Here is an 18625-nt window from a genome sequence, read left to right on the forward strand (position 1 = left end):
CATTTTCTAAGGTCCTCTTACACATCCCAACACAGTTGCCAAGTCACATACCATGGTTGTGAGTCTCATCATCTTGGTGGCAAAGTTCAGGTCTTTTTTCCTCTTAAAGAAACTGACTGACTTCCAATTCTGAGGCACATGAAGTTTTTGAGAAATAAAGGCCACAAGATTCATAGCCAGATCGCTTGGGGTTGGGTCAAGTATCTCCATGAAATCCTCTTTAAACTGCTTTGGGTTTGCCTACTAGCAGAGGGATAGCCTGGGAAGCACTTTCCTCCTCAGAGCAAACAAAGGTTTTAATCCTTGGCTGTCTCAGCAACAGGTGGGCTGTGTTGAAGCAGCAGGTTTGAGAATGTGTGGGAAGAACCAAAATCAGTGGTAAGATTCAGTTCCTTATTCCTATTCTATCCCTCCCTTTGAGAACCATTAGTGCCAGACTCTTCAGGGATGATGAGCTATTTCTTCAGACTGCCGTGCCCTGGAGATCCTTGAATGCTCTCTGGTTAAAAAATTTCTTCAAATCCCTGATCCCCTTCCTTTTCAGAAGAAACTGCTCTTGGCCCTGTTGAGAGTGGCATCGTTTCTGTGACTGCCAGAGTCTCACCAGAGAAAAGGCTTTGTTCCTAGTGTTTCCTGATCCCCATAATAAATGGTGACTGGTGCTCTGTACAGGACCTCAGCAAGTTGATCAAATATCTAATGAAAATTAAATTCTGTCTGATTTCTCTAAGGGACATTGTGTGTAAGAACTATCTATGGGGTTGGTCTGGGGCCTTTTTACTTTGAAATGCCTGCCTCCACTTCCTGAAAAAGCACAGGCAGGCAGCATCTTTGGTTCCTGGTGGGCAATACAAGATGCTTCCCTTTGGGTTGGCAGCAGACCCCAGAATGTTCATATGCTTGATGGTGCCTGCAGCTGTTGTGCAGCATCAGGATCCGCAGCTTATTCATGTTTGGACAACAGACTAGTAAGAGCACAGCCTTGCAACAGGGGTAGGTCAGGCCCTGGGAGTCTTGCATCCTTTTCAATCTCTGTGTGAGAGCAAACAGAGGAAATCTACGTTGGTCCCACCTTGTCAGCTTCAGAGGGGTCACTCTAGTTTCTGTAAGGGTTTTAGTGTTCCTACCTCAGGACAGGTTCCAAGTTTTCCTCCTGGCAGTGAAGCTAGTCAGTTCAGAACAGAAGGCCTAGGGAGATTTTTTACAGGTGTTAGAACTGATGGCATCCTGCACCTTTCTTATTCCTTTTCAAGCTCTGCATGTGACCCTGACGGGGGTATTTGAATCAGTTGTACAAGCTAAGTTTTCACAGCTTAGGCATAATAGTTCTCTAGAAGGAGCTGATCTGTCAGCCTGTTGCTCAGCTAATGATAGACTCAGTTCTTACTCTGGGTCCAGGAATATACCTGGGATCTGACTATTTTTGGTATCTGGAGGCCGTGAGAATTTGAGGCTCCATATACATTTGCTAGAGCCAAGATCCATGTGGCTCGTTTTGATTTTCTCCTACACGTTTGCAGGCAATCAGTGCATAATGTCAGACAACATGGTTACAGTGCACCACGTGAACTGACACCAGGGATCTTAGTAGCCTTTGTGTCAGGAGGTGATCCCTCTGTGGGAAAGGTGCACTTGGAACAACCCCCTCACTCTTCATATCTGCCAGAATCAGACAAAACTTTAGCCAGTAGCCTGAGTTGTCTGGGTGTGGCTCATCTCATGTAGACTTGTTTGCTGTGAGTTGTGATAGCAAGTAGGGGACCCATAATGTCTGTCGTCTTTCATTTATGCTTAGGGAAATAGGATCCCTTTTCCCGCTTTTCCTCTATTTCCTTTCTTCCCCAGAATGCTGAGGAAGATCTGACAGAACAGAGCCAAAATTATTTTCGTGGCACTTGCTTGAGCAAAAGCAGACCTGGGTCTGAAAGTCCTGTACAGAGATCATCTGTTTTTCTTTTGTCCTCTCCTATCCCAGGAAAACAGGAAGGTAGTTCATCCAGACCTCCCGTCATACTTGCTGACTTTCTAGGTCAGGCTGTCTTGTGCTTACCTGTGGTGGATTTCAAGACAGTTTTGTTAAAGTGCAGAAGGTATTAGGCTGCCAAATGAAACTGTTATAAAAAGTTTGCTTAAGGCAGAGGTTTTGATCCTGTTTCTTGCTCCCCCCTCCTCCCTCTGCAACTTGAGACCGTTGCTCCTTGTTCTGTCATCTGCCACCACTGAGAACAGCCTAACTCCATCCTCCCTGGAACCCCCTTTCAGGTAGTTAAAGGCTGCTATCAAATCCCCCTCATTCTTCTCTTCTGTAGACTGAACAAGCCTAGTTCCTTCAGCCTCTCCTCATAAGTCTTGTGCTCCAGCCCCCTAATCATTTTTGTTGCCCTCCACTGGACTCTCTCCAACTTCTCCACATCCTTTTTGTAGTGGGGGGCCGAAAACTGGACACACTACTCCAAATGCGGCCTCACCAATGCCGAATAGAGGGGAATGATCACTTCCCGTGATCTGCTGGCTCCTACTAATGCAGCCCAATATGCTATTAGCCTTCTTGGCAACCAGGGCACACTGCTGACTCCTATCCAGCTTCTTATCCACTGTAACCCCCAGGTCCTTTTCTGCAGAGCTGCTGCCTAGCTCGTCGGTCCCCAGTCTGTAGCTGTGCATGGGATTCTTCCGTCCTGAATGGAGGACTCTGCACTTGTCCTTGTTGAACCTCATCAGATTTCTTTTGGCCCAATCCTCCAATTTGTCTAGGTCACTCTGTATCTTATCCCAGCCCTCCAGGATATCTACAACTCCCCCTAGCTTAGTGTCATCTGCAAACTTGCTGAGGGTGCAATCTACCCCATCCTCCAGATCATTAATGAAGATGTTGAACAAAACCGGCCCCAGGACCGACCCCTGGGGCACTCCGCTTGTGACCGGCTGCCAGCTAGACATGGAGCCATTGATCACTACTCGTTGAGCCCTGTGCTCTGATGACCAACTGACTTGCTACTGTATTCCACAAACAAGTGACGCTTGAGCTTCATCCTAAACTTACACTGCAATTTGTGTCAGATCTTCATCTGTTTATATTACTGCTTCGTCTCTTCAAATGCTCACCGTCATCCTGAGGAAGTGAGTGATCAGTTACCATGTAGAATTCTGTCAAGTCTGTGGCCATTAGATAAAAATGTAATGGTCAAGCTGTCTATCTGAGACTGTCTTAAGAGGATAAAATTATGCATCTAGTCCTGTTATGAACTAGTTGATTTCCTATGCCATGGTGTCATAGGTCTCATTCACCTAGCGTGTAAGTGGTCTGAATTCACAGTATACCCTTAGCAGTCCTAGAAAACTTCAGCTGTATGCAGTTAGGTTCACAACTCACAAGTTGCTATCCTCTCTTAGTGATCAAGTGGCTTTGGGAGGGCAGTGCTTCAGTCCTGCCCAGCTAGGACTCCTCAACCCATTTCTTCCTGGAGTTCACTGGTAGCTGGTCTCAACAGTGGGGGTCTGTAGAGGTGATGTCATGAAGGAGAAAGGGGCTTGTTAACAGTGACTTGTTTACAAATCTTGTCCACAAAGCCGTACTGTGACCCTCTCTCTTCCCCTCTACTGTAGAGACAGGAGATAGAGAGCAACTGAAAACATGACAGGGTGTGCTCTAGAATGGTGAGCTTGAGGGAAAATCTACATCCCCTAAGTGGAAGCTACAGTTTAAAAGTGTTCTAAATCCACATCCCCTTCCTTTGCAGTGCGTGGGTGTGGGTCACTTGCCAGGATTATGTGGGTATATCTCATGTAATCATTGCCCTGCTATTGCCAGGGCCTTGAGCACTGGTGCACCTTGGTCCTTCCTAGCCTCTGCCTGTGGAACAGAATAGTCTAAGCTCCTGTGGGCTGGAATACTTTTGGTCTCATTTCAGCTGTTGGGTTTAGTGTGAGTGCTGTTGGTGGCCTGTGATATAGAGGAGCCCGGAACACAGAATAATAGCAGGAGAGTTTTTTGCTGCTCTTGTGACAGCCCATATCAATGGCAGAATGGTGGTGTGAAATGACGATGTTCCAGGTTTAAGATGGAGACTCCTTTGGTTTCAATTCTATGGCTTAAAAAAGTGGGTTATTCAGTTACTGACCTCTGGAGACTGAGGGTCACTTGCTCATGTTGTTTCTGCGAAGGGACCTGCTGAGATATAATTATGTAGTAAAAGGTTAGGCCCCTGCATCAACTGAGAAGCAATGTATGCTGTTCTTATGGCACATTTCCTTACTTGTGGTTTTACTTTTGTCCACTCTCCTTCAGTCTTCTTCTCCTTCGCTGAAGACACACCTTGTTCCACAATTTCAGACCCATTATAGGGAAACAGTAAGAATCAGGGGGATGGGAGGTGGAGAAAGAAGCTGGAAAGACTTAATCTTGTTGCTACAGAAGTGCATGATTCTAGAAAAGAATCTGTAAGGAATACAGTCCTCCTTTCACTACTTATATTCTGTGACTGTTGCTTTTTCCTACCTGAATATCTGCAGAATAGTTCAGTCTGCTTTTTGAGGTGTGTCCTAATAAGTTAAAATCCTGTGTCTTTGGATCGTTCCCAAAGCTTTGAAACTATGGTTTTGGTTAGAACAGTACTGTAAAAATGGCACCTTCTTATTCAGCAGATATGTTCCCTGCTTATATTCTGAATCAGATCTACTGACTTCAGTGTCAAAAATAACCATAGCAGCTTTGGGAGAGGGAGCTAGATTTTTATCTTGTTCAGATATCAACAGAATCATTAAATTTTATCAGGCTTACCTGTGGAATTTGAAGGCACTGGTTTTGCACAGTTGAACTGAAGGCAGAATTTGGTCTTCAGAATCTTTTATGATGCTGAGCAGGGGAAAACCCAGCTTGACTTTCAGAACTAAGTGTGAGATTGCAGGATTGGCAGTTAAATTTTGACAGGCTGATGTATATACTCCTCATAGAACTTGTTCCCCCAGAGCTTGCTTCACTTTGCAATAGATAATAAAGTATTTTCCATAAAGCAGTTGTATATCATCCTGTGTATTTCCTGCTGCTTAAACACTGCTTAGACTAGAGCTTTAGTCTAACTCTCCGTGCTTCAGAGATCTCTTTAATTTAGACTTACACTCATGCTAAAAGGAGCATCTTTCCATAGGTGCATCTCTCGGTGCCCATGACATAATTTAAAATTGTAAATTTAACAATTCTAGTATTTGACTTACAGTGATTTAGGACTGTTTCTGAAGAACTATATCCTGCGTTTTCTATGCCCTGTTATGTGAAAGCCACTTTCACCCCCATACACAATCTGATAGTGAGCATGGTATGAAAGAATCTTGACGATAGTGGTGAAGATTCTCAGGAAGCCTGCAGAAAACATCATTTCTGCTTCCTAGAACGCTAGCTTTGCTCTGCCGCTCTTGTCCTGGTAGAAGTCTGACTTGGCTTGTGGAGTCATGTGCCAGCTAGTGCTTGCTAGAACTTACTTATAGATAATTTTGGTCAATAAACTTACTTTAGTTAGCCCTTTGGTGCCAGGGGGCCTCAAATGTCCCCTGGCCAATAGTGACAGTATGCTGGGATCTCCTGGTATGGAAACTGCTGTTCCTTTTAGAGTCTTATAGCACCTCCCTGAATACTAAAGCAGACAGTGTTTCTACACTGGGCTTAGCCTGCAGACTGGCAGAGGCTTAAGCATTTCTCTTTCTAAAGTCAGCTACAGAATTCATTGGTCCTGTGCAGAAAGCACCACTTCATCCTTTTTTCCCTAATATGTTGGCTTCTTCACAGCTCGTGATTGTTTCAAAGCTGAGAGGCCAACCTAGCAAGTTTGGATCCTGGGCTGGGAGGGGTTTGAGAATGCTTTGAAGTATGTGCCTAGCGTTGCTATCTAGCAACCCCTTCTGGTTGACTTAAGGAGTAGTGTAGGTTATGCTAGTGGGGAGTAGGTTGCTACAATGCTCTTGGAAGGAGAAAATAGGAAAGATTTATTACTGGAGAGAGTGGGGGTAATGGTGACAGGAGAGCACAGCAGGAATAGCTTCAGTGTTCCTTTACTTGCTGAGGGAGGAACTATCTCAGTTCAGATTAAGTCAAGTTGGTGACAGGTAAGGTAGGTTGAAGGTTTCCTTTGACTCTGGAGAAGTTGTAAAGAATAGGCAGCTCAACTGTTAAGTGAGATTCTTTACCTGTGTTATCTTACCTTCTTCTTGGGTCTACATCTCTGGACATCTGGGACAATGGCTGCACAAACACAGGAACAGCTTTACAAGACATGCTGGTGCATTGAGGTTGGGCTTTAGCTCTTGAAGTAGTATGTTGTCTCAAGCCTTGATCCTCACTCACTGAAGCTAAAGCCTGGTCAGATCATTGATGCAGCTTTTTTAAGTTGTTTTTGGCAAGAGGTCAAATGTTTCTTGTTACCTTGTAGGAAATTATATCAAACCCACATTATCTGCATTACAGTATGTTGCACGCTGCTCTAGCCCTGCAGCAGGAATGCTTAGTTTGTTGTGCTTCCTAGGAGTAGAATCAGCTCTTGCTCAACAGGAAGTGACTTACAAAAATTGGTTCTGTGAATGATGCATCCTTGCCTACCTCGCTTTTCCTTGGCAACTCTTAACAGATTGCAAATGAATCCTTGAAACATTTTTAATAAGACCTTGGGGAATGGGTATTTTGGGTAGGAAACACTGTTTGTTTGTGATTTATGTGGGGTGTATTGTGATAGCATCCAAAGTCCCCAGTCAGTGCTAGGGCCTGGTTTTGCAAATGGAAGTCCATGCCTCAGAGAGCTTACATTATAATTTTGAATCTTGATAAGTGAGGTAAATAAGAGGGAAGGACAAGGTTAAGGAAAATGAGATCATGAAGTTACATAGTTTCTCTCTTGGTCCCAGATAGCTCCAGATTACCAAAGCTTTAAAATAAACTTGCTACTTCTGACCCAGTGTGTTCCCATGGCCATCATTAGAAGAAATCAGACAACCAAACATCATAGAAGTGGGACTTGGGGGAAGAGAGGCAGTGACCTTGCAGATGAATTCATGTGAGGATTCCATGTAGCCCCTTACTCAGGGGAAGAATCATGGAGATGTTTATGGAAGAAGCAGAGAAATGGACAATTCAAGGCTGGTGTAGTTGGCAGAGCAATGGGTGCGGGTGCATATGGAGGGAAAGAGTTGTGAAGGACCTTGAAGCTGAAGACAAGCTTTAATTTGACGCAGTGGGAGCTGGTACAGGGATTTGAAGATGGGGGCGACATAGCTTCATAGAAATGTAGAGCTGGAAGGGCCTTGAGGTCATCCAGGCTATCTGCCTCACAAGAGGGGAACCAAGTATACCTAGATCATCCTGGACACCATGTTTGTCTAACCTGTTCTTAAAAATCTCCAACGATCAAGATTCCACAACCTCCCTTGGTAACCTGTTCTTGTACTTAACTCTCCTTATAGTTTCTAATCTGAGTATCTAACAGGGCCAGTGACAGGCCAGGAAGAGTATTTAGAGCTGTTAAAATCAGAGTAATGGAATCCTAGATTCCTGTTGGTCCTGAGACTGACTCTCTGGTGATACTGGTAGAAGAGGAGTTAGCCTGGACCCTTTTGGGTTTCTTCCAGATACTATGATGAAATGAAATGTCATCAATGTGTCTGTGTGAAGTTGCTTCTCCTCAACAAGGGGTAATGCACAGGTGAACCTTAAAGTGAGACCTTGGGTAGTTTTGGCTCCATAACTCTAGGAGACAGAGGAAGGTAGAATTATTTTTTTCCTAAGCTAAAAATCAAGTTTGTTCTTTTGATGTAAACCTTCTCTTAAATTATTACAAACTCAGACTATGCAGTGTGTTTTGTAAATGCTTGTGAACCTGAAAGGGGAATTGAGTATGTTCTTGTCTAAGCAGAGTTCAGTGGAAAAAGTAAACAGAAGTGGTGAAAAGCTAACTAAACTCTCAAAATCCTCCAGTTCTGATAGTGGCAAGGATAACCTAGGTTAAAAATGGCTTTCTGAATTTTTTTTTTTTTTTTAAAACTAGTAGTATCTTTCATTTAAACTGCAATGTGTTCTAAGTCTGCAATTCCTTCCAATGTGGTACCCATTCATTTAGTGCTACTGTTAATCCCAAGGTTAGGTAAGTAGACCTCGGTTTCTATATATTAACACTACACTACTGCTCCTCCTATACGAGATTTATCTCCATTTACTTTGGTTAGTGCCATTATGTGAAGTGACATGATGATTTTGGGGTACTTAGTGGGAAATGAAACCTATTGCCTTATTCTTGCAGCACCCTGCAGCTGGAGAGATTTGTTAGTCAAACTTCTGTATTTTGTAACAAAGTGAATATTAAAGAATGTTCATACTAGAATTATGATTTAGTGTATTTGTATCAGGCATGACCTCATGCTGACCTGCTACGAGGTGGGCTGGATTTCTAATGGTGCATATCCGACCAATGCTAACAATTCAGAAGGTGCTCTTCAACTTCCTAGAGTGCCTGGTGTCTGTTTCATAGACTGGAGTTATCTGGGAAGTGGTGTGTGATAGTTTGTGTAACTTCAGTTGAGAAGTACAATGAATTGTACAGAGGAAATCCAGCATTCACCCTCCCTTCCCTTTGTCAGATAGGCAGGATGCTTCTATCAGAGCTCAAAGCTCTCTCTTCCTATACCACCTCTAGGATCTTGTTGAGCAGAATTAGTATAATAAACGAATACAAAACTGAGCACGTCTGAGAGCGGTAGAATATAGACCGTATTGTCTGTTCACGGCCTCACCGTTGCACTGGAGTTCTTGCGTCTGAGCACTAACTGTTGAATTCTTGCTGTTTCAGGTGCAAGTCCAGGTCCAGCAGTCCCCTCAACAGGTTTCTGCCCAGCAGCTCTCTCCTCAGCTCACTGTCCACCAAGCCTCAGAGCAGCCAATACAGGTCCAAGTTCAGATCCAAGGGCAGGCACAGCAGCAGGCCTCCCAGACAATACAGAGTCAGTCTCTTCAGAGCCCCAGCCCATCTCAGCTACAAGCAGCTCAAATCCAGGTGCAGCATGTGCAGACTGCCCAGCAGATCCAGGCCACTGAGATACAGGAGGAGCACATACAGCACCAGCAGATCCAGGCCCAGCTTGTGTCGGGACAGGCCATTGCTGGTGGCCAGCAGATCCAGATCCAGACCGTGGGGGCACTGTCACCTCCGCCGTCTCAGCAGGGCTCGCCACGGGAAGGCGAACGGCGGATCAGCACTGCCAGTGTGCTTCAGCCAGTGAAGAAGCGCAAAGTAGATATGCCTATTACTGTATCCTACGCTATTTCAGGGCAGCCAGTTGCCACGGTGCTGGCCATTCCTCAAGGCCAGCAGCAGAGCTACGTATCCTTAAGGCCGGACTTACTAACCGTGGACAGTGCCCACCTATACAGTGCCACTGGGACCATTACTAGCCCCACTGGAGAGACTTGGACCATCCCTGTTTACTCAGCTCAGCCACGTGGTGACCTTCAGCAACAAAACATAACCCACATCGCCATCCCGCAGGAGGCCTACAATGCTGTCCACGTCAGCGGCTCACCAACGACACTGGCTGCTGTGAAGCTGGAGGATGACAAGGATAAGATGGTGGGAGGTGCATCGGTAGTGAAAAACTCACATGAGGAAGTGGTGCAGACTCTGGCGAACTCCCTCTTTCCAGCACAGTTCATGAATGGCAACATCCACATTCCAGTGGCAGTGCAGGCCGTGGCAGGGACATACCAGAATACAGCCCCGACAGTGCACATATGGGACCCGCAGCAGCAGCAGCAGCCTTCACCCCAAGAGCAGGGGCAGCAGCTACAGGTGACTTGTTCCGTAAGTAAAACTGCTTCTCTTGTGCCTGCCCTTGCATTAATGACCTGTTGAGGTGGGGGGAGAAAGATGCCGTCTCACGTATCCTGTGCTTCATAGGGTCCTTCTCGCTATTACAGGAGTCTGCATTCCAATAATCTGGTCATGACACTGAGCATGTGACCAGTCTCTAACTGTGCATTTGTGTGTCATGCCTGTCATTTTGGACAGGGGCATGATTACAGGGGCAAGAATCAGGAAGTGAAACCGCTGTTCTGATCTCTAGTGTAAATGAGGCAGTATGCTTGTAACGAGTTTTTTAACAGCAGATATTCTTAATACTTCAATAATCTCCTGTGCTGAGTTAATGTTCTGAGTTGTTCTAGTTATATTGGAGTGGTTAGAGCTCCCCTAGTGGAATTAATTAATGCACCAGACGCTTGCTGCTTGACTACTCACTGTGAATCACTCTGCTCTGAGAGTGGCACAAGACGCTTGGCAGAAAGCTGAGGCTATGACAGCTGGTTGGCTGATGGAACACATCTCATTGATGACCAGATGTACCAGTCTGTCTCTACCCCAGGTCCTGTTCTCAATAATGCCTGGTGCGCAAGAATACAGACATAATATGGAATGAGTACTGGAAACAGAGTGCTTGGCATACACAATGGCCAAATATATTGCTGTCTTTAAAGAGAAATAGGTAACCTAGGGCCAAACCTTTTTTAAAAAAGCTACAAAGTAAAAACATTAGATTTTTTTTAAAAATTTCATAAACCCTGTTGGGTGTAAATGTCTGTTACTACACATATTCATGTGACGTCCTTTCAGAGCATTATGCTAGGAGAACCAGAAGCTGAGTAGTATGTCACTGACTGAATTGCACAAATCATGCTCCAAAATCCACCAGCATAAATGTTACCCCAGAGAGGAAAGATTTTTAAAACTTAAGATGTTAGGAACAAAAGCAAGGAAGCTTTATTTAAAAAATAATTTAAATCTGACTGACTGTCCTTAGTTCCGTAACGGGGGTGGGGGTGGGGGTGTGCTCTCTTGCTCTGGATCGAACTAGTAGCTCTATGGCTTTCATAGGATGAAGGCCTGGCCCTGTTGAAGTAAATGGGAGTCTCTCCGCTGACTTCAGTGAAGTTAGGATTTCACCCATAGGTTTTAAGATGATCCTTTCTATCTGATATCCTGCATAATACAGGCCATAGAATTTCACCAAGTGATTCCTACATAAGTCCTATAACTTCTGATTTGAGGTAGAGCGTTTATTTAAAAAGATACCAGTCTTGATTTAAAGAATCCCCGCATCTGTCAGCTGCTCCAGGGAGTGGTTCTCAACCTGTGGCGCACAGATCACCTGCAGCCCATTCCGCACACAGCTGCGGCCCATGTGACACCCTCAGAGCCACACAGGTAGTGTGTATATTGGGTGGATGTGGCCCACGTAGAAAGCTGTATATAAGGCCCATTTCTAATCTGGATTTGTTTAGTTTGTTTCCAGCCATTGGATGATGTTCTGGCTTCATATACTAGATTACAGAGCCCACTGCTATCCAATCTCTTCCCCTGACCCTCATGTAGGTACTTACAGACCATGATCAAGTCATCGCTTCTCCTTTTGGAGACACTAAATAAATGAGAGGCTAAAGAAGCTCAACCTAAGGCAGATTTTTTTCAGACCGTGTCATTCTTGTAGCTCTCTTTGAACTCTGTCCTATTTGTCGATGTCTTGTGGAAGTGTGAACCCAAGAACTGGATGCAATGTTTCAGTAACAGTCTGACTAATCCTTCATACAGGAGTAATAACACCTCCCTACTTCTACGTAGCATTCCCCTGCACAGTGGCAGTGGTAGTAATGTTGGGTGCTTAGTACTAATTGCACCTTCTTGGTCTGCTGGGGAGTAGGGTGTGCTTTCTAGCTCCAGGAATATCTAGGCAGGTCCGGAATGCAGTCTTCCATTTTAGAGGAAGGGTGATAAAACTGCCATGCTGACTAAACCGCTATCCTTTTGGCCAGTCGCTAGACCCACCTGCAGAGTTATCTTGGATTATTACTGAGAAGGAGAGGACGGGTCCTTCTCTGGAACTCCTTGCTGCTGTAGGAGTATCATGAGGAGTTTGATCTGCTACTGCTGTGGGATGAGCTCCTCAGAACCCAGAGCTCTTACTTTGTACACCCCGTTCCCCTGCAGCTGATACCTCACCCCCCTCAGTATTTACCGTCCTGCTGTCTGTCTGGGCAAGGAATGTTGTTCCTGAGTAAGGAAAAATGGAGACATGTCAATCACTGCACTGGAAATGGTTGCTTACCCCAACCTGACTGAGCGTGATCACTAATGCTCTTCTTCTGCCAGAGTAAGTGGCAGTGAAAGTTTTGTCATTCCATGGGGAGCAAGGAGACAGCATTCAAGAAGAAGAGCAACAAATTTAGTCTGTCTGCAAAGGTGCGGCCATTCCTCACCCATAGGCTCTGTCTTTCCCCAAAACTGGTTTGTTTGGCAAATAAGCTTCATCCCTGTCTGCCCTGATGGTAAAAACAGAGTCCCTTCAATTAAATGACTTGGTCCCAGTGGCACTAGGGCATAATTTTTGTGTAATACAGGTCCTGTTTGTAAACAGCAGTGGGCAGGTGATGCAGGAGAGTTGCCACTGGGACGCAATCAGTCTGGGTCTAAAACCTCAGATGTGAGGTTATTACAGACTTGCTTTTCATTGGTTGGGGGGTAATGCTGTAGATTTCTCTCTCATAAACCTTGCATTGTCATCCCCATAGTTCTAAGGGGCTTCTGCCCCCTGAGACTTCCAAAGGAAAGCACTTCTGCAAACGTACATTGAGTGATATTTTGGCAATACCAAATCAAGCCATTTATTATCTTAATTGTAGCAACTCTTCCATTTTTGGGATGTGCATGTGGCTCCTCTTTTGTCAACTTGCCTTTTCTCTTCTCTAAGGGGAGTGGATATGAAAGTCCTGTATTGGCTAAGAATCCCTCACTTGTAAGTTTTCAGGGAAATGGGATGAGAATACAGCCCTTCATCAAATGAACAGTTAAAGCTTTGTCTTAATCCCATTAACTTTCAGTTCAGTACAAAAGCTCTGTATGAGGAGGAGGAAGTGTAGAAGGGAATTAAGTGTATCATTTACTGTACAGCTGCTAAACAACTGGTCAGCCTGGACAGGTGATGCTGGATGAACAGGTTGGAGTTACTGACTGCATAGAGGGCACCATGTTGTGCAATAATGTCTGCAGCTTGAGGTGAGACAGCTTTGACTCCCCAGCCCTTTTGTAAAGGGAAGGCCCTTCTTGCAGTGTTCTTGTTAAACTTCCAATAGATGCTGTGATGTACTGGAGACATTTTCAAGAGTACTTGCATAAATTAGCAACTAGTTTTTCAGTAGGTTGGGAGCAGTTTACTGAATTGTTGGTGAAACTGACTGGCATTGTAGTATCCGTGATTTGAGCTGTCACTAAATATGAAAAAAAGCTATTCATAAGGTAACAATATGCAATTCTGTGACACTTGGCAATTGACAGATCAAATAATGGAGATTTTTCACATTATCTGCCTTTTTTTAAAAAGGGACCATATTAAAGGTGGTAGATACCATTATGTAGATTGCATGGTATCTTTCTTTAGCTGCTCCTTCATATGAATAGGTGAAACTGACATTCACAAGCATCCTGCTCTTGTAGGATAAGGATGGAGTAGGCTATCAACAGGACATCAGTGTGCGTGTATGCAGGAACATACCCAGAGCCCTGGCTTATCTATCAGTGTGTTGCTCGCCTGGGATTATAACAGTGTTGCAACTGTTATTTTTGTATATTAATTGCTTCAGAATAAAGAGTCTGTTGTGAGTGGCACATCTTAGAGTAGGATGAGCCTCCATGGCATGTCTTTAAAATGCAAAGTTGGTACAAGTGCCATTTGATGAAAGTTCATTTATTAGTGTAATTGCTGTTGACTCTTCTGGCAACTGTAGAGCGCAGCTGGTAAAAGGGAGGGAAGATGCCCTTCTGATACTTACTTTTAAGTAAGTTCTATTCTTTCTCTTTAAAGGTGTTGCCCCCTTGCTAATGTCTCCCACTAGAGGTCAGCCTTTCTCTCGAAAAGCTCCAAATACCTGGCTCCTGAGACCAATCCTCAGTGTGTATTAAATTGTTCTTAACTCTATATCTAATTAAATGGATTTTGAAAAATTGTTAAAGCTAATTTTCCCCCCTCAACCAGGGAAAAAGTGGTGAAGCTAACGGGACCCAATAAATCAGGAGATTCACCCATTCTGTTCACGAATAGAAGAAAAACATTACTCCGAGCCTGTGAGCCCTTGTAAAGTTCTTTACCTGGGGGGAAAAAATGTTACTGTGTGCATGCATAAGTACAATTTAAATGCTCTTCATGTGATGCATGAATGGCTGGAAACACTTCCTGAGAATTTTGCAATACTGGTTTAAAACTACCCACATGGACTGGACTCCTTTCAAAATACCTACCTGAGTGAAAATGTAGCTGGTCTTGGGGATCGGAGAATATTTTGGATTATTCATGCAATATCACTGACATAACACTAAAGTTGTGGTCTGTTTAGGTTCATATACCATGCCTGTTGCTGATATATCTGAGGGTTTTGCTATTCATCATGGCAACGTTTACTACTGGGAATGTGGCGCTGGTGCCTAGGGGTAGGAGATGGTGCTACAAAGACAAGAAAAAGGGGGGGGGGAAAAAAACTTCCTCTTTTGTTTACTGGTTGTATCTCAAAGGAAACGTGACTAGATGTGGCTTTCTTTCACAGGCTCAAACTGTTCAGGTGGCTGAAGTGGAGCCACAGTCACAGCCTCAGCCTTCACCTGAACTCCTGCTTCCAAACTCTCTGAAGCCAGAAGAAGGGCTTGAAGTGTGGAAGAGCTGGGCACAGACCAAGAATGCAGAGCTGGAAAAGGAGTCCCAGAACAGGCTAGCACCTATTGGCAGTAAGTGTCATGGGCGGGAGTTATCTGGCATGGTATGTATTACTCCGTGTTTTCACCACTAGAAATTTGGTTTCAAGTAGGGATCAGGTAGCAAATGAAACAAGACTGCCTTGGTTCAGACTAGAGGTATTCATCTAGTTTTCCTAAGCTTCATATCTGTCTCAACCCTTCCACCTACCCTGATTTCAAGGATCATTTTCCTGCTCAGCAGAACCACTTAGTGTTCCATCCCTTTTGTTAGGGAAACTCCCTCCAGGTTTAGTAGTGATTGTAGTTTGAAGTTGTTTGTCACAGTAAAATGGTTAGGTTTGGCAGAATTCAACTTCTTTAAAAATAATTTTAAAGGATAATATTGATTATTTTTAAGCATTTTTTTTCTACTTTCAATCTTTTTTTAAAATTTGTACAGTTGCAGAAAATCATAGGGGGCACAGACTATTTAATTATTTAATGACAGCAGACATTTAGATTAAAAAAATAATTTTAGAACCATTAAACACACCATTAAAATTAGGGATGTAAATATCGTTTACAAAAGGTAACCGTTTAAATTAAAATTATATTGGTTAACTGTTTTAACCGATTATAATTTTGTGTCCCACCCCACACCCAGCCCCCTCCCCATATCCCCCAGGTAGTGCTCCCAGCCCGGCTCCACAGGGGACCCCCATCTCGGACCCATGGTCCCCGGTGTTCTGCAGCAGGGCGCTCCGCAGCGCTTGCACCAGGGCTTCAGCCTCCCTGGGCAGCAGCAGCAGCAGCGCAGCTGCCTCCACCATGGCCCGATGCCATCACATGGAGACGGAGAGCCCGCGCCGCCGGTTAACCAATAAGTATTAGTCTTAACGGTAAGGCTAATACTTAATGGTTAACCATTAAGTATTTTACATCCCTAATTTAAATATACAAAAATAAATATCCTTAAATCAAACTCTAAGTACTCAGGCAAAGTAAGAAATGCTGCTTATCTGTAAATTTCCCATTATCAATGGAAATATTTTTTTCATTGGTTCATCTGTGTACAGTGAAATCGACGTTTACCAACATTTACCAAAGAATTTAATCCTTCCAAGCCTAATAATGGTTTATAGTCTTTAATCACCTGCATGACGGAACATTCCGAGAAGTATTTGGGTCCATATTGAGCTATTCGGTCAGGAACCTAATTTGGTGGTCATGGAAAAGGCCATATAGGGCTGTGATGGATGAGTGCCAGTTACAGGAACAAAATAGCCCCATACACCAGCTAATTCATGAATCTGCAAATGCTCTTATGGGTTCTTGCTTTCCAATTGCTGCAGTGCAAAGGTTTCATTGCAGATAATGGAGAAGGAGAAGGTCTCTCTGTAGAGTGAGTGGTGGTGTCAGTTTTCTCTAAATGTCTTTCCATGCTTCTCTGAATCAATTTATGAATTCTTAAGGTTTCCATTGCTCCTGCTGTTGATCTTATGATGGGGGAGTAGGAGGTGCCAAAGGAGCTGTTTGGAAGTGGGGAGGGCATATTGGGAGGCTGGGGTAGACGTGGAGAAATGGCACATTATGCTTGAAAAACAGAGTCTGGTTTTTTTTTTGTTTGTTTGGTTTTTTTTTTAAAGCAAATTCATCATGACCTTTTCCATTTTGCTTTGCAGGGCGCCAGCTGCTGAGGTTCCAGGAAGATCTCATCTCCTCTGCTGTGGCTGAGTTGAATTATGGGCTCTGCCTGATGACACGAGAGGCTCGCAATGGTGAAGGCGAACCATATGATCCAGATGTACTCTACTATATCTTCCTGTGTATTCAGAAGGTAGGAGGGGGAAGCCCTTATCTCTTATGTTATGCAGTATGCACACAACAAAACAGTGCATATGTTGTGATCAGACAGTGTTTGTATATAGCTTTCTCTGTGCAGGATCTAGAATGAGGGTGGCAGTTGCTATTAAAACAAAGCAGGAGAGCTTGATATATGAGGAAGGCTGAGTGATTTCAGGAAACCTCTTTTGTGTTTGCTGACAGAACATGCAATTTTAAAAGTGGACAATTTGAGACCTTAATTAGTAGATAGTATCCCTTTAAAAATCCTAACATGCAATTAGAAACAAAATAGTTGCTTATTAACTTAATGAAATAATGTGGTGAGAATTAATGGGAAAACTTTTCAAGTGAAGTGTAATGCTGTAGATTTAATTTGTCTTGCTTAAATCAGTGTTTCAGCTTTGAGCTGCCTGAAATGTGAATGGAGGCCTTTTACTTGGTGTGGAGAGGAAGGAATCTGAATTTGCAACAGTATTTTCTTTATTGAACAGTGTGAGAAGATCTTTGTACCCTAAAGAGAGAATCCCCGTGCACACAGGGCAGTAATTTAAAAGTAAAGTTTCAAATAAACTCACCCTTTTGTAAGTAAAAGCTGAGGGCCAGCCACCTCTTGCTTTTAAGACTCTTCCTCATGTTATCCACTCATACAGCAGTAATTGTGATAATTCCTGGCACACTGTGATGATACTGTTGCACAAGGGTCTTTTACTCTACCGGGTGTGTCCTAGGGAACCTCTCCAGCAAACTATACCTGCAATAAAGTGGAAAATACGTACACCTGACTAGTACCTGGGCCTTGAGCCTGTGGGGGAGGCTTATTCCACCCCAAGAGAGAGGTCCTCTCTGAGAGGAGTGCTTCTGTCGGACTATGTTGTGGATGTTTCTTTTGCAGTATCTCTTTGAAAACGGACGAGTAGATGACATTTTCTCAGATCTCTATTACATACGGTTCACCGAGTGGTTACATGAAGTTCTCAAGGATGTACAGCCTCGGGTTACCCCTCTTGGTAAGAGCTTTTTCTCTGCTTTAGAAAGAGGCCTCAAACATGCTGGGGTAGGGGTGGGATGCAAGAGACCTTTACGCTTACTGGAGTCTTCTTTCTGAATGTAACTGTGACTAGAAACTGCTCTGAAGAAATACTTGAGCAGAGGAACATCATTTACCCGTCACTAACATGGGAGAGAAGTTCTCAAGAGCCTGCAATAAGCACTGATATTACAGGGTTTGTGCACCAGTCGTCCGTGCTTACTCTCTTGTTTTAAGGGTTTAGTTAGGCTTAATTCTATGCAGCGTTTAACTTGCTCTAACGGGTTCTGAGAACTGGTTAATCTTTAAGACGTTGGGAGTGTGATGTTGATGCCCCTTCTAAGGGGTATAAGAAGGCATAAAAATGCAAGACTTGTTGAGTAGAGATGGATTCGTGCTACCTCATAGTGGCACACGCAAGCAATCTGGTTTGAACTGGAAGTGGATTTTGCTTTTAGTGTTCTGTGCCACTGATAGGAGACTAGAGCAGCTTCAAGTGATGAAACCAGAGTTTTGCCCTAAGGCGTGTCTTGTTTTGAAGCTTAGTGCATTTTGGAATCCATTCGCGAGTGCTTTTAGGCAGAGCCTTGGAAAGGTTGCAGCCAAAAACTTCTAAACATGAAACCCTTCATTCATTGTACAGCGTGTGTGTGTGTGTGTGTGAGCGCGCACTTCAGTGCCCACATGCGATGAGAACTAACGGATCATGTTTTTAGTGAACATACATTTTAGTTTCTTTATCAGGTTTTTATTTCCCTTGTTCTTAGGTTGATGTGATTGTCCGTCAGTCTTACATTTGTGTTCAGAAACTTCTGCTTATGTACTGTAGTGGGTTTCAGAATCCTTTTGGGTTTTTCTCTGCCTGTTTTGATTTATGCTTTGTTCTCTGTGCCATTGCTTGAGCTCTGGGGTTCGTACTGTTGTGTATCTAGGTGTTTACAGTGTAGAATTATTCTGCTGCCCAAGGGAAAAATCTGGGAAAATCAAAGGAGAACACATGTCCAAATAG

At 43.9% G+C, this 18625-nt stretch overlaps 1 protein-coding gene across 5 annotated transcripts in view; it reads left to right on the forward strand.

The window, feature by feature from the left end:
* The window catches only part of QRICH1 (glutamine rich 1), a 40503-nt gene that overhangs the window by 13607 nt on the left and 8271 nt on the right, over positions 1–18625 (forward strand). For 4 of the 5 annotated variants that reach the window (XM_067540962.1, XM_067540944.1, XM_067540951.1 and 1 more), the window contains exons 3-6: positions 8826–9833; positions 14618–14795; positions 16427–16581; positions 17482–17596. In XM_067540962.1, the coding sequence (XP_067397063.1) occupies positions 8826–9833; positions 14618–14795; positions 16427–16581; positions 17482–17596 (1456 nt within the window). The remainder of the gene's footprint in view (positions 1–8825; positions 9834–14617; positions 14796–16426; positions 16582–17481; positions 17597–18625) is intronic. The other variant, XM_067540970.1, reaches the window with a different exon arrangement.

Source organism: Emydura macquarii, unplaced genomic scaffold, assembly GCF_026122565.2.
Source record: "Emydura macquarii macquarii isolate MOO-44397 ecotype Brisbane River unplaced genomic scaffold, CSIRO-AGI_Emac_v2 contig_71, whole genome shotgun sequence".
NCBI lineage: Eukaryota > Metazoa > Chordata > Testudines > Chelidae > Emydura > Emydura macquarii.